General features: G+C 34.2%; 1 protein-coding gene across 1 annotated transcript in view; it reads left to right on the forward strand.

Moving 5' to 3' along the window:
* Window positions 1–17,351: 17,351 nt before the first annotated feature.
* LOC132552730 (glutamate receptor ionotropic, kainate 2-like) overlaps window positions 17,352–17,600 on the forward strand; it is a 159,273-nt gene continuing 159,024 nt past the window's right edge. The window contains exon 1 of the mRNA XM_060216924.1: window positions 17,352–17,448. Within this exon, the coding sequence (XP_060072907.1) occupies window positions 17,352–17,448 (97 nt within the window). The remainder of the gene's footprint in view (window positions 17,449–17,600) is intronic.

The raw sequence follows: 17,600 nt of genomic DNA on the forward strand, positions 1-17,600 counted from the left end.
TTATCACTGTATGCATTGATTTCGACCGATTTTCAATTATCTAACTAACCCTCGAGATTTCTACGCTTTTTGCTCTAAGGCCCCCAGAAAGACAAAAAAGCTGTATGTGGTAAGAATAAAGTGAAATGAAGAATGCTTTCACGTTTGTTTGTTGCTGTGCATTAAGTTTTAGGCAATGGATGACATTTAAGAAATTCATGCATGTATACATTGTATGTCATAGTTTGTATTCATTCATAATAACGATTTTCACAGTCATGGTGTCATCTGCAAGTTATTCTTATTTATTCTGTTAACAGTAAATAAGGCAGAAGCTGTTGTTTGAAAAGCCGACCTGTTTAAGCTTTCCGATTAGTACGATAACTAAATGTCTACAGCTAAGTCTGCAGTAACATGCAATGAGGTGAATGACGTCGTTGGATGACCATATACAAGTGCGCTGTGTTTATATATAGCCCGAGAGCAAGGTTAGCTCTGTCGTTAGTAAGCCCGCATACCCGTGTAGACGCTAGCAGGCTGGACGTAGACCTTGGGTTGTCCATTAGTGTTGTGGGTTCACTGTATCCTTATCGTAACGATCACGTCAGTCCTCTACCATGGGCTGTGGAGCTCTAGTCTGATATCGGCCATTCTACATGACAGAATTAGCCTTCAGCAGTCTTTGGAAAGTAAACTTATCCTACATATACATATTATCTACATTGCATGTCCTTGAATTTTATCTATTCGCATAAAGTCTCATAATTCTTTTTTCTATGTCAGCTGAAGTTATAGGAAGTTGTTAGTCCGATGTTGTAAAATATTACCGTTTCTTAGATCTTGCTGCCGCCTTTCTCTACGAAATCATCTTTACTTTGTGTATAGAATAAACCCTTGCCATCACATGTGAATCTTGTTATAATTCCAACTAAAACAAACATTATTTGGATACGGTATATGTATAGTGAAGTAAGAATCATTAAAAAAAACCTGAACAATTTTGTTGTCTAAGTCGGCAAACTGTTCATGTTACAGCTACAAATTGACTGTAATTCCAATATTATCTGTGCAATGTTCACGGTGATAGATTCATTTACTCTCTGATTGAAATTCTAACACGGGTGTATACCGTTTCTTGCCAATACTTCCTGTGTTTGTTTTCTGATACACTGCATGTTGAAAGTTACATGTCAGTCTTCATAGTAACACGTCCAATATAAGTGCCGCTTGGATATTCATGTCAGGACTTAAGTAGCTTGGCAGAAGAAAGCTGTCAATTTATGTGGATTCGTTTTCCACTTAGACTGCATATAACTTTTAATTATATCACGGACTCAAACTGCACAAGTGGCTGAGTCAGAGGCCATCGCGTTGAAATTACCAAACACAAATATGTTTTTTGAAAAAACTGTTTACAGTGCATATAACTTCGTCTAAAACAGTTTATCATCAGCTCACAAAACATTCATGGAATATGTACTCGTCAATTTGATAAGTACTTTTGAAGCTTTTTTCTCATAAAGTCTCTCCGCACAACATTGCTAAATGTAAGAAATTGTAAGAAGGTCCCGTCATTACAACGGAACATAACTTGTCTAAGATTCTGATGACAGACACTTCTAGAGTGTGAGCATTTATATGTTCTGCAGTAATCAAAAATGTTGTATATATCTGAATGCCTCATCATTGTAAGCTCAATTACGTTTTGTTATCTAAATTTTGTGCATGCTATTATTGATACAATGCACATTTGTATCAAGTTTAATTTGTAACATTTCAACACTTAAAGATAAATTCAGAAACACTCAAACGTACATGGATGGGCTTAAAACTCTGAGCAGAAAACTAATCAAAAATAGTTCATTTTACGACAATGTGATTGTAATCAATAACAAAATTCTGTAAAACGTCGTTTGCGATTACAATTACAGGAGACGTACATAACATAATGGATATCTTTTTACACGCCACTTTTAGGCATGACCAGCCAAATGCGATACATAACATACATAAGGTTTTCTAAGATAACCAAGTTTAAATTCCTCCCTACTGCTGAGTGCGATCGGATACATTTTGTACGGCTACCTTCTCCATTATTTATGGTAAAAGCAATATCTCACAATTTTAGAAGTGTCTCGATTTCTAAATACGGTATCAGTCTGGCCTGTTAATTAGATATTTACGGAACGAAATGTCCATCGCCGTGAGATCCTATGCGCTATCCGATTCTAGTTACCTTTCCTAAGCTCGGCGCACGTTAAAATTGCTTGACCCTGTTTAACAAACATGGCCCCAGGCTTAATTAACCACGAGCCACTGCATCCTCATTAAATAAAATGATAATAGCGAACACTCTTGCGTGATCTCGCTATCAGGCCATGCTATTTGTATGATACTTAACAAGCGTGTTTCTTTTGCTACCATTTTGTTTTTTTACCTCGTTTTTCGACCTTCCGGTGTCATACTACCATTTATCGTTTCTTTTTCATGATGTGTTGCGGCCAGGCAAAGATATTGATGTCGAAACCAGTTGCCGTTTCAACCTGTATATACGGTATGTGATAGTTATAAAACCGCAAATTCTTTTTATTGATTTGTGAATCAAATGATTTAGAGGTCGCAATTTCGCATTTCAACATCAATTTACTTTACATGACGCTGTTTTGGCAAAGTGTGACATTCAACATTATAGAGATATATTTTTTAGTTAATTTGAACAATAATGATATTGGCAAGTTTTAGAAAAATTCGAAAAGTGCCGTTAAGGTAACGCTATGATTTGAATTTCAAATGGCACGATAGTTAAATTTTAAAACGCTAAAATAAAACACTGGGTTCTTTATTACCCCAGGACATTGAATTTTACGCTAGCTACAACAACCTGCTGTACAGTTAAACAAGTAATATTTAAACGATTTGTACCGAACACTTACGCAGGGTATCCATATCCCCGATATTATCAAACAAGAAATTCTGTTTTATGACTATACATTCCCCTAGAGCCTAATCCATGTTGACTGCAGAAAGTTGAAATCGTTTTACCGCTGCTTTCTCGTGTCGTATATGTATCGCAATCACACACACAAAAAGAATATATCCTTGAGGAAGGTGCCGATCCCTCAGCATTTTTACGACGGCACAATAGCAGGTCAGAATAGGGCATACAATTTCTGTAAAATCTCGGACACATTGGGATTACTTCAGGATGTGAAGTTATCTCCCACATTAAACATGCATCGTGTTTCCTGAAAGCTCCAGATTATTATACGTGCGAGTAAAATCATTCACAGAATTAAGTATGCCCTGAAGCTTTTCGTCTAATAAGGACCTCAAGATAACTACATTACTGAGTTATATAATAGCTTGTCGAATGAAGGACTGGAAAATGCGTTAAAAAGATACTGTATGAAACTCCTTATAACATTTTTTTTTCATATTTTAAACATTATTTTTGATCAGTGTACACATATGCAAATTGGCATTTCTTGAAATTTTCGATGATAAATTGACACTGATTTTTATCATTAAAGCATCCTGCTAGCATTGATTTTAACATGCTGTTTTGTAGACCATTAGATGAAACATGTATATTTGTCTGTTTTCTTGTTAGATAGAATTTATCTAAATCTATATCCTGTAGCGCATTACATGATGTATAAGCGACTATCGAATATCGGACATAACGGTGCACTTACACTCATGACGTACATTATGCCGTGGTAAGTAGCTACAACGGAGCTTGATATCAACATGCCAGTATTAAACTTCGTTGCGCACACATGTTGCTTTCAGATATACGGGCCGTTTCTGATGAAATAAGGTAGGATGTGAAACTGCACTGTTATGTATTTGAAATCTAGTTTGTAATGATCAAGGCAAAAACAGATAATGGTAACAACTAGGTATATATAACTTTATTATCTCATTGGTTCCTGTATATCCTGTGTACAAAATGTTAAGTCAGTAGTCAAATATAACAGGGATCAGAGATCACTAGGACATAACAAAATTTGTCCTAGGTTTATAGCAGATCCTGTAGATAAGATCCACCAATATTACCACTTTTTGTTTTGGTATGAATCTCTTTTACTCTATATTCATAATATAAAAAGGCATACATAGCAAGCAGTCCGTATCCTTTGACCACAAACTCAAACTTGTTTGGCATCGAATATGTAAATATTTAGACATCTATTATAGCTTTATCCCACTGGAACCGACACTTAAATTTAGTTATGTTTAAATTGAAAAAAGAATTAGAATGTAACTACGAGCAATGGATGTAAAGATGAGTTAAACGTACTGGTTCCGTGGATGTTATATATCATTCACTGCTCAGACATGGAAACAGTGTCAACGCTATTTAGTGTGAATAGCCAGTACGACTGCAAATATATGCTTCTGCAGGGAATGAATTGCCGCGACCGTTCTTTCTTTATAGCCAGGTATCCATAGCAATAGCCATGCACTGCTTCTCTGGTGCCCTTACCAATATAACGTTGTTATATATTTATAATTTAATTACTTGTTGCATATTTTCGCGTACTTCATCTTCACATCCGAATTCTTTCGGCATGCATTCATTGTTGTTTCCCCATTTTTTGTTGTATGAAAACAATGCTGTTGAAACACATTGCAGTCAGTGCAATTGTTTGTAGCTGCGATATTGAATATCATGAAACATGCATATATTATCTATGTATTATAGATGTTTTATTGCCACTATGGTAGTTACAACAAACGCTTCACGAGTGAATAACACCTTTTAAAATAATTCAAAGTTAAAATCCATAGCGCCAAAAAACATCAGGAAAATTCCAACATGGCAGCTTAATGAATTGAATGATTAATCAAACTGTATCATACACCTATTTCGTTCTCCTTAGTGATTGTAAGGACTTAAGTCTTGAAACCTAGGTGGCGTCTGAGGAAAATCTATATAAACAAAAATTAAATGAGGGTGCGCACTAACCCTGTCATTCAATGAATTTAGTGATTTAAATTTCAGAAGAACGTCAAGTACATGTGTATGAATTCAGACGTTGTACGCTGGTTACCGAAAACCTCGGGGACATAAAACCCACCAAAGTGGTTACCACCTGGTGTCTCAACGCTTGTACAAAGGACATACAAGCAAATAGCAACTTTGGACACAATTTATAATTAGCTATAGTAGTGTCAAATGATGAATTAACTGCATCACACATCTGTGTCGTCCTTATAAGACCCGTCAGTGATGTTGACTGCCTAAGGTTTGTAAAATAGGAGTCGACGAAGGAAAAAATCAAGGGATCGGGGATCGTGGAAGGGGAGGGTGGATGTCAAAGTCAAAATGATGATGTTAATTAGCATTATTATATTACGTTAACAATCATATAACTAATAACTTCAGAAGAACGTCAAACATTTGTGTATATTCTATACCACTCCACTATCTGAATGAACTCAAACGCGGCAAGCAGATTATGGCAAACCTCGGTGATAAGGGTACCAAATGGGCTATTGTGAGAAATATGTTCTGCCAAAAATTGACAGGTTTCAATCTAGAATTCTGTATACATTAAAATTTACATTTAATCAGAAGGTCTGCACTTCCTATCAGAAATAAAGAAGAAAAGTAGCTAGGACACTGTTCACCTAGTCTGTTTGATTGAATATGCTATGTTGTCTATATATTTATTCATCTCATTTTGACACTGCCACATTACAAATGTGCTCACAAACGCAGATGACTGCAGGTTCGAGAAACACGGAAAAAGACAAATGGTCAGCGTCAGATTTTATCTGTTGTATAAAGGGAGATAATATCTGATTCATTAAGAAGTCGTGGAGTATTTTGAATTGTGTTTCAAGTATGGATTCTGTCGACAATACTCTGGACATTTTCTAAATGACAGGAGATTCGAATACCAAATGGTGGAATCGAAGTTTATTTTGAAACAGGGTTTTATGGTTTTTATGAAATGCAGGTGAATAAGCCGTGATTTTAATAATTTGCATTTAGCTCTATCTACGATTATTCAGTAAAATTACTGACTTACCAATGAATAGTCGCAGAATGGACGGAATTTCACTTAACCTTTACCGTCATCTTTTAAAGTACTTTATAATTGTGCTTGGTGTTTTGCATTCTTACTATACTAATAAACATATTGTCTATAGTTTATACAGAATTATCGCCTTTGACAATTTTACTTAGTGCTTTATTGAATGTTACCATTCAGATTTTTAAAAACAAATGTAATTATCACCTTTGGTTTTATAATTTATTTACAATTTCTCTATACAACAAAAATCTTAAAACGTCAAGTTTATCTTTTGAGTTTATCTTTAAACATATGAAAGAAACTACGGAATGTTTCATATTGCTCAATAAAATAACGTCTTCTTAATTACATCATTATAACAATTGGAAAACTTCCTCATAAGACTTTACCCTTTAAGATGAAAATTGTGATATTGGGGACAGATCCTAGCATACTGAAACAACTACTGTTTGATTGGGGAAGTGGGGATTGAAATTATGCTTGTTAAACAGCTTGGTGGAAAATCGTCCAAGTTGGTTTTGGTGTCGTGATTTTGATTTCATTTCTTTTTAAAAAAAACAGGACACCATTAATATATCTGAAAAATGGTAAATGGCTGAATATAAGTTTGCTAACTTGTGTTCAATCCCACTCTCTATATTTGATACAAATAAAATCTGTTTAAAACTAAATCTGGAAGTGAAATTGAAAGACTTCATAATGTCTTTTGACAGAATTGACCTTTCAGATTCAGATGACATTTGTTAAACAGATTTGTTAAAAATGACAAAAGTTGGGATATAAAATTTAAAATAAACGGAAACTGCAGAGAAAACGAAATTACATTCTCTTTAAAAATTATCATTTCTCTAGAAGTGAAAAAGTGCAAGAGAACTTCCGTTTCCTCTCAAAAGAGGAAAGCAGGTCAGTGCAGATCAGTTTATATTGCAATGGGTATTGTGTAGCTACTGATTGTGTGAGCGACATTGCGCCCCTGTAGAATTATCCTTTATGGTTCATTAATGATCCCGTATCCATTAAAACACCGATGTCTGTGACTTTCAAAAACAAATGATTCCCTAGAGGACTATACCATTTATTTGACATTTTATCACTAGTACCAGCGTGCTTAAATTATATGAGGTTACAAATCAAAACAAGAACAACACATAGTCATAAGTGTAAGTAACATTTTCATAAAACTCAGACTTTTATTAAATGAATTTGGTCATCAAGGCTGTCAAATCTGGAGGTCTTCACTTCATTAAAAAATAAAGAAAATTGAGCACATGCTGTATAAAACCAGAATGATAGTACTTTTCAAGACATGCAGATAAATAGCATCTTTCAAGGCACAAGAGCCAATTAATGACTTGAATTGCATCGTGCAGCTGTTCCATTCTTCAAAGTTATGTAAGTGATGTTAAGGGTCTAAAATGTTGAAACATAGGTGACGACTGAGGAAGTTCCAAATTGGTCCACACACACGGAAAGAAAATACCAATTTGCCAACTCAATCATAATCCAAACTCAAATTCAATAACACTAGTGCAAAATATGGCCAAACGAAAGATTTACATGGCGACTTCATCGACGACACCCGCCATGTAAATCATGGTCAACCAGGTAAGTAATGTCACGTTATCAAGTAGTACAAGAAACTAGCAAGCATCAGACACGTCAAGCATCAAATCACACAAATAAATATAATTTTTCGCAATGAGATCACTATGACGACCGCGATCTTCTTTATAATTTCAAAAATCATCCCCTTTTGGAACACTGCGTTAGTTGACTACATCTTACACAAAAAAACATGAGAATTGGAACACACCGTTGGATATTCAAACAACTGCGACTTAGGTTAAGGGACGCAGAAATGTTGCTATCCAGAAATGTAACATTCACAACAGGGAAACAGAAATCATCACGCTCACCATACGGCGTAGTGGGAAACTCTCTCTTTTGGTTTTGTTGTAGGAAGACATCGAGATAAGCAGCTGATGTAGAAAAGTCTGTCCTGTCCTTGATTACCAATTCTGATGGGTATATACAATAATTGAGGTCATTAAATTTCTCGTTATTTAAAGACATGAGGTCATCAATTTACCTGAATGTGAAATAAAATAATTGTGCAAGGTCCTTGTAACCTCATTTGATAAACTTTTCGATAAATTTAGACTCGCATAAAATAAAAAAAAAAAACAAGTCAACTAACTGAGGGTCACAGTTATTGCCAAACTACATGTCAAAAACAGAATCGGAGGTCGTTAACTATCAAATTAAATAAAAATGTCATAATTTGCAATATTGTATGGTTACAAAACAACAGTACAGTACAGTACAGTACAGTATTGGGTACAAAATTTTCTCACATTGCATTATGCTGCATCTTTCAACTGGTTTGTCCTTGAGGGACGAATAAGTGATATTACAAATCCACTAAGTAAGATCTAAGTCGGTCGAAACGGAAGATAAATAAATCCCAAAATTCATTAAAGATTATACAATTTTAGTATCCTACTATCTAGGAAGAACGAATCATGTGTACAAGTAATTATTACATCTAGCGATCTGTACTTTTCTTCTTCTTCTTTATGGTAATTGTACTCTGTTTAGTAGTTGTTCTGTTGTTTGAATGATAGGTTGATACATAGATGATAGGCGGTTAATAGCATGGATTAATGGACGAAAGAAGGGGACGATTGCCGTGTTGTAACAGTATGTTGACTTATTTATCTAACTTTGCTGCGTGTTCGGATGTCCACGAAGAACCAATAATGCGTACAAGACATATGCTTTAGGGACTCTACTGATAATAATTACAAGAAACCTTTGAATTGGGCATGTGTTCACGTTTGTTTCTGAGCAAAGTTTTGGTATCAACAACAGATTCAAAGTATTAAAGAATTTACCGGCTAGATAAATGCTGTGGAATCACTTCTCTGTCACCTTTAATAGGTAACGAATCGGCCTTTTTTAATCTCAGGCAGCCACTTCTATTAATCATCCACATGTTTCAATGGAAAACTCTATCATTACAACATCCATCTGAATCAGACACCTTTGAAAGTTGCGCTTGTCGTGGGTATCTGTATTAATTACTCACCAGTTCCAGGTAGATAACATTTCAAATCAGTCAAGTTTCGCAAGGAGCAGCATCATTCGTCTGGCAAAGACACATCGTTGGACTAGACACCTGAACATATCAATCACCTACCTATTTCTAGCAGATACACAAATTATGATATATCATCATTTCTTGTTAACAGAAGGTTGATGACAATTTCCAGAATGGAAGTTCTTATAACACCACCAGTACAAGACTTTACGTTGTAAGACCTTGTATTCTTTTTACATGATACATGTTTGATATCAATCGCAAATTCACGAACATCTCGTCCATAAACAATATTGGTATAACATGTGTTTCCACTTAGTTACAATTAAGATGTAACCACTGCTGTTTATATTGTCATCTGGTATCTAAAAGTAATTACTTTTATTGTTTCGGTTTTGTTAGTTTTTTGTTTGCTCGTGTTTTACATATATATAAGAAAAAGTAAATTAGTTAAAATTAAAGGCAAACTTTGACCAAATTAGAAGCACACATATGTACGAAAATCACGAAGTAAACCAGGTCTAAATGAAGTATCAACATGTTTTAATCAAGTGTGGTTGTAAACCTCGTATAACCTATCAATGTCATAAAACATACAGTTGTTCTCAGAGAAAGACGTTGGGTCAGAAAAGATCATGGTGCTGTCTTGTTTTGTTAAGAATATATCTGTTATAACAGTTGAAATCTAGAATGTTCGTATGAAAACAGAAAACGGCTTTAAATGAATTAACTGTTAGTCAACGTTGAACAACATAAATGTGTTATATGAACAAAGTAATAAACACATGTTCGAAGACATGTATGAAGTTGCAATTGCTAAAATTTAATACTAAAAATACCGACGATTTCAAAGTCACAATCACACCATAAATCATTGTAAGCATGACTAGGAAATATGTTATATAGCTTATTAGATAATATATGATACTAACAGAAACAGTGAATCAAGACAAGACTTCTGACACCCAAGATGCTTAGATGACTACGGCAACGAAACATGTGTACAACTGTGTTAATCATAAATAACATTGATTGTATATCTGTGTCCACCACTGGTAACATTAAGTATATACCTGTGTCCACCTTCGGTAACATTATTTATATACCAATGCCCACCATTAATAACATTAATTATATACCAGGTCCATCATTGGTAACATTATTTATATACCAGTGTCCACAACCAGTAACATTAATTATATACATGTGTCCAGGATTAGTAACATTAATTATATACATGTGTCCACCATTAGTAACATTAATTTTACACCAGTGCCCACCATTAATAACATTAATTATACACCTGTGTCCACCACTGGTAACATTAATTACAGACCAGTGTCCACCATTGGTAACATTAATTATATACCAGTGTCCACCACCGGTAACATTAATTATATACATGTGTCCAGGATAAGTAATATTAATTATATACATGTGTCCACCATTAATAACATTAATTATACACCAGTGCCCACCATTAATAACATTAATTATATATCTGTGTCCACCACTGGTAACATTAATTATAGAACAGTGTCCACCTTCGGTAACATTATTTATATACTAGTGTCCACCTTCGGTAACATTATTTATATACCAATGCCCACCATTAGTAACATTAATTATATACCAGGTCCATCATTGGTAACATTATTTATATACCAGTGTCCACAACCAGTAACATTAATTATATACATGTGTCCAGGATTAGTAACATTAATTATATACATGTGTCCACCATTAGTAACATTAATTATACACCAGTGCCCACCATTAATAACATTAATTATACACCTGTGTCCACCACTGGTAACATTAATTACAGACCAGTGTCCACCATTGGTAACATTAATTATATACCAGTGTCCACCACCGGTAACATTAATTATATACATGTGTCCAGGATAAGTAATATTAATTATATACATGTGTCCACCATTAGTAACATTAATTATACACCAGTGCCCACCATTAATAACATTAATTATATATCTGTGTTCCCCACTTGTAACATCAATTATAGACCAGTGCCCACCATTGGTAACATTAATTATAGACCTGTGTCCACCATCGGTAACATTATTTATATACTAGTGTCCACCATTAGTAACATTATTTATACATCTGTGTCCACCACTGGTAACATTAATTATAGACCAGTGTCCACCATCGGTAACATTATTTATATACTAGTGTCCACCATCGGTAACATTATTTATATAGCAGTGTCCACCATTAGTAACATTAATTATATACCAGTGTCCACCACTGGTAACATTAATTATATACCAGTGTCCACAATTAGTAAGATTAATTATATACCTGTGTCCACCACTGGTAACATTAATTATATACCAGTGTCCACAATTAGTAAGATTAATTATATACCTGTGTCCACCACTGGTAACATTAATTATATACCAGTGTCCACCATTAGAAACATTACATATGTCCACCACTGGTAACCTTAATTATATACCAGTGTCCACCACTGGTAACATTAATTATAGACCAGTGTCCACCATCGGTAACATTATTTATATACTAGTGTCTACCATCGGTAACATTATTTATATACCAGTGTCCACCATTAGAAACATTATTTATGTTCACCACTGGTAACCTTAATTATATACCAGTGTCCACCACTGGTAACATTAATTATATACCAGGTCCATCATTGGTAACATTAATTATATACCTGTGTCAACCATTAGTAACATTAATTATATACCTGTGCCAGGATTAGTAACATAATTATATACCAGTGTCCACCACTGGTAACATTAATTATATACCTGTGTCATCATTAGTAACATTGATCAGATACCATGTCCACCATTGGTAACATTAATTATATACCTGTGTCAACAATTAGTAACATTAATAATATACATGTGTCCACCATTGGTAACATTAATTATATACCATTATATACCAGTGTCCACCACTGGTAGACCAGTGTCCATCACCGGTAACATTATTTATATACCAGTGTCTACCATCGGAAACATTATTTATATACCAGTGTTCACCATTAGAAACATTATTTATGTCCACCACTGGTAACCTTAATTATATACCAGTGTCCACCATTGGTAACATTAATTATATACCAGTGTCCACCATTGGCAACATTAATTATATACCGGTGTCAAAAATTAGTAACATTAATTATATACCAGTGTCCACCGTTGGTAACATTAATTATAAACCAGTGTCCATCATTGGTAACACTAATTATATACCAATGTCCACCATTGGTAACATTAATTATATACCTGTGTCATCATTGGTAACATTAATTATATACATGTGTCCACCACTGGTAACATTAATTATAGACCAGTGTCCACCATTGGTAACATTAATTAAATACCAGTGTCCATCATTGGTAACATTAATTAGAGACCAGTGTCCTTCATTGGTAACATTAGTTATAGACCAGTGTCCACTATTAGTAACATTAATAATAGACAAGTGTCCACCATTGGTAACATTAATTATATACCAGTGTCCATCATTGGTAACATTAATTACAGACCAGTGTCCTTCATTGGTAACATTAATTATAGACCAGTGTCCACCATTAGTAACATTAATTATATACTAGTGTCCACCATCGGTAACATTAATTATATACCTGTGTCAACAATTAGTAACATTAATTATATACCTGTGTCCACCATCGGTAACATTATTTATATACCAGTGTCCACCATTAGTAACATTATTTATATACCAGTGTCCATCATTGGTAACATTAATTATAGACCAGTGTCAACCATTAGTAACATTAATTACATACCAGTGTCCATCATTAGTAACATTAATTATATACCAGTGTCCATCATTGGTAACATTAATTAGAGACCAGTGTCCATCATTGGTAACATTAATTATAGACCAGTGTCCACCATTAGTAACATTAATTATATACCTGTGTCCACCATTAATAACATTAATTATATACCAGTGTCCACCATCGGTAACATTATTTATATACCAGTTTCCACAATTAGTAACATTATCTATTGATCTGTGTCCACCACTGGTAACATTAATTATATACCTGTGTCATCATTGGTAACATTAATTATATACCAGTGTCCACCATTAGTAACATTAATTATATACCTGTGTTCACCATTGGTAACATTAATTATATACCTGTGTCAACCATCAGTAACATTAATTATGCACCTGTGTCCAGGATAAGTAACATAAATTATATACCTGTGCCAACCATCAGTAACATTAATTATACACCTGTGTCCACCATCGGTAACATTAATTATATACCTGTGTCAACCATTAGTAACATTAATTATATACCTCTGCCAGGATTAGTAACATAATTATATACCAGTGTCCACCACTGGTAACATTAATTATATACCTGTGTCATCATTAGTAACATTGATCAGATACCAGTGTCCACCATTGGTAACATTAATTATATACATGTGTTCAGGATTAGTAACATTAATTATACACCAGTGTCCACGATTGGTAACATTAATTATATACCAGTGTCCACCACTGGTAACATTAATTATAGACCAGTGTCCATCACCGGTAACATTATTTATATACCAGTGTCTACCATCGGAAACATTATTTATATACCAGTGTTCACCATTAGAAACATTATTTATGTCCACCACTGGTAACCTTAATTATAGACCAGTGTCCACCACTGGTAACATTAATTATATACCAGTGTCCACCATTGGCAACATTAATTATATACCGGTGTCAAAAATTAGTAACATTAATTATATACCAGTGTCCACCGTTGGTAACATTAATTATAAACCAGTGTCCATCATTGGTAACACTAATTATATACCAATGTCCACCATTGGTAACATTAATTATATACCTGTGTCATCATTGGTAACATTAATTATATACATGTGTCCACCACTGGTAACATTAATAATAGACCAGTGTCCACCATTGGTAACATTAATTAAATACCAGTGTCCATCATTGGTAACATTAATTAGAGACCAGTGTCCTTCATTGGTAACATTAATTATAGACCAGTGTCCACCATTAGTAACATTAATAATAGACAAGTGTCCACCATTGGTAACATTAATTATATACCAGTGTCCATCATTGGTAACATTAATTACAGACCAGTGTCCTTCATTGGTAACATTAATTATAGACCAGTGTCCACCATTAGTAACATTAATAATAGACAAGTGTCCACCATTGGTAACATTAATTATATACCTGTGTCAACAATTAGTAACATTAATTATATACCTGTGTCCACCACTGGTAACATTATTTATATACCAGTGTCCACAATTAGTAACATTGATTATATACCAATGTCCACCATTGGTAACATTAATTATATCAATGTGTTAAACATTAGTAACATTATTTATATACCAGAGTCCATCATTAGTAACATTAATTATAAACCAGTGTCCACCATTGGTAACACTAATTATATACCAGTGTCCATCATTGGTAACATTAATTATAGACCAGTGTCCACCATTAGTAACATTAATTATATACCTGTGTCCACCATTAATAACATTAATTATATACCAGTGTCCACCATCGGTAACATTATTTATATACCAGTTTCCACAATTAGTAACATTATCTATATATCTGTGTCCACCACTGGTAACATTAATTATATACCTGTGTCATCATTGGTAACATTAATTATATACCATTCCACCAATAACATTAATTATATACCAGTGTTCACCATTGGTAACATTAATTATATACCTGTGTCAACCATCAGTAACATTAATTATACACCTGTGTCCAGGATAAGTAACATAAATTATATACCTGTGTCAACCATCAGTAACATTAATTATACACCTGTGTCCACCATCGGTAACATTAATTATATACCTGTGTCAACAATTAGTAACATTAATTATATACATGTGTCCACCATCGGTAACATTATTTATATACCAGTGTCCACCATTAATAACATTAATTATATATCTGTGTTCACCATTGGTAACATTAATTATACACCCGTGTCCACCATTAATAACATTAATTATACACCAGTGTCGACCAATGGTAACATTAATTATGTACCTGTGTCCACCACCAGTAACATTAATTATATACATGTGTCCAGGATTAGTGACATTAATTATATACATGTGTCCACCATTTTAACATCAATGATATACAATATACTTTTGTCCGTCAGCAAATTCAGTTAACACAAATGATATCGTTTTTACGCTAGTAATTAAACCGTGTGTATGTTGAAGGTGGAAATAATCAAATATAGGTGCCGCTGTAGATTCGTGCACTAGTCTAATGTTAAAATAACGTTTTCATCATTTTTCGTTATGATAAAATATTTAATGCTACAATAAAGATTAGCATAACTCAACACTTTCTGTTTGTTTTGGTATGATACATAAAACCACTTGTCAACGTTCTCTGTTGTACAATGCATGAAAATGTATTTAATATATATCATACATCGTTTATGATAAATTTGTGTATTTTATGTATATGTCTGTATAATTATCAAACATGCTAATTAGATTGTTTTCCCTATATCCACTTGCTGTAAAGTATGCCAAATCCAGTTGGAAATCGATATCCTAATAGGCAATATTATTACATACATTTCCTTCTGCTGAATGAATATGTGTTATATTATCTGAATGGCTTAACAGCTGTTAGAATAAAATGAACAAGTCATATGGTAAAAACAACACGTCACGTCAACAGCATATATTGAATATGTATGACTTTAGAGATATAAAAGAACCAACAAACATAATATTAGCATTTCAAAGACGACACAACCGCCGTTTATACCACAAATAAAATATATCGCTGTAAACACAATTGAATGAGAAAAATCTTCAGTGATAGGAAACCTGTTTATGTTTCATTGCCGTTCCATTCTTGCTGTGTTTATATGAGCATGGGCTCAGTAGTAATACACTCGTGTCTTGACCTTGTGAAATAGCAGCCGGCAAATACGAGACGAGATGTCCCCCTTGGGTTTGTTGATAAGGTTAACCATTCGTGGATTGTTTCATTGGATCAGTTGAATTATACAAAATCGAGAAGAGCTATCGGATGTCATTATTGGAAATATACTAAATCCACACATGCAGAGTGCACTCCTTTAATGAAGATCAAATTGTTGATACGGTAAATGTGTTTATATCAATGTATCAACTAGCATGTCTCTTAATTGATGGTTGATTATTGCAGCGTGACGTATTTGTTAGTTAAAACTGTATCTTGCATACATCCCTCTTGGGACAGAGAATATTTATGTGTCGATTCGTGTGTCGGCGATCTACTCTTATACAAGCATGGCGTGGAGTGTTACTAAGAGAGCAGAAAACGGTACTACTGTCAGTATAGGAAAAACCAATACTTGGCGAACACCAAGAGAGACTTGTAGCGAAAACCGAGTACCTGCGATTCCGCAGCAGTCACTGGGAAGGGAATGGATCAGCCCAACATCGCAGTGCTCTCTCTGTTGCAAACTCGGCTATACATCTTAGGAATATGGGAAGTGTATGTCGGTAGTAGAACGTATCTTTCTGTTCCACAATGTGGCGTTATATATCACTTTTGAGATTTATCTCTATATTAAGATCTATATTGATATGTTGCATTCTGTATATCACAAACGGAGAAAATTCAATCATGCCGGTTTACAGTTGGTCTATGCTATAAATTGTAGAAGCGACGTTTGTAAAATAGATATATTTGTACATAAAAGGATGTGTTATTAATATGAAAAAATGATAATGTACTGTCCAGAAACCATTGATTTACTTACAGTGGATTTATCAATGAGAGGTGTTCATCACAAGTGACACTGTTACTGGGAATATTCTGTATTTTTTTATCAATTTAAAATGAATCAGTGAGTATATCATTGAATAGGAATTTGAAATACCTTGTGAAAATGTGATTTTGTCAGACATATTGTTTTTTAAATTCTTGTAAATAGGAATTATAAGAACAGACGCAGGGATTACTTTGCTCACGTCGTGTTTTAGCGGGGAATATTACCTGTCTTTAGTTAAATTCACTGTTCCGATTGGATACTCTGTTCTCGCTGGATACTATGCCCGTCATCTGACCTCTATTCTTGATGTGTCCGTTGGATGTTCCTGTCTGGACCGGTGTCCTAGGACGGACTGGATAGTGTCATTTTCCCCACCTACAGTATGAGCTTTCGACACAGGAAGCGCCTTGCTACCTACTTACTGTTGGGACTAGCGCTTGTTCAGTGTGTTAACTGCCTCCCCGAGCTCATTCACATAGGTAAGTGTTCATTCAACCAAATAGAACCTGTTCTAAATGTCTTAAGTATATAATCAGTGTTTTAATTGTTTATAGATTTCTTCTTCATGTCTTCATTACAAGTTAGTGTTATCTAGTCAAACAGGTCGATGGCGCCGTGTAAACACACTCCG

Source organism: Ylistrum balloti, unplaced genomic scaffold (genome assembly GCF_031769215.1).
Source record: "Ylistrum balloti isolate Yb309-2 unplaced genomic scaffold, AGI_CSIRO_Ybal_v1 Utg370274, whole genome shotgun sequence".
NCBI lineage: Eukaryota > Metazoa > Mollusca > Bivalvia > Pectinida > Pectinidae > Ylistrum > Ylistrum balloti.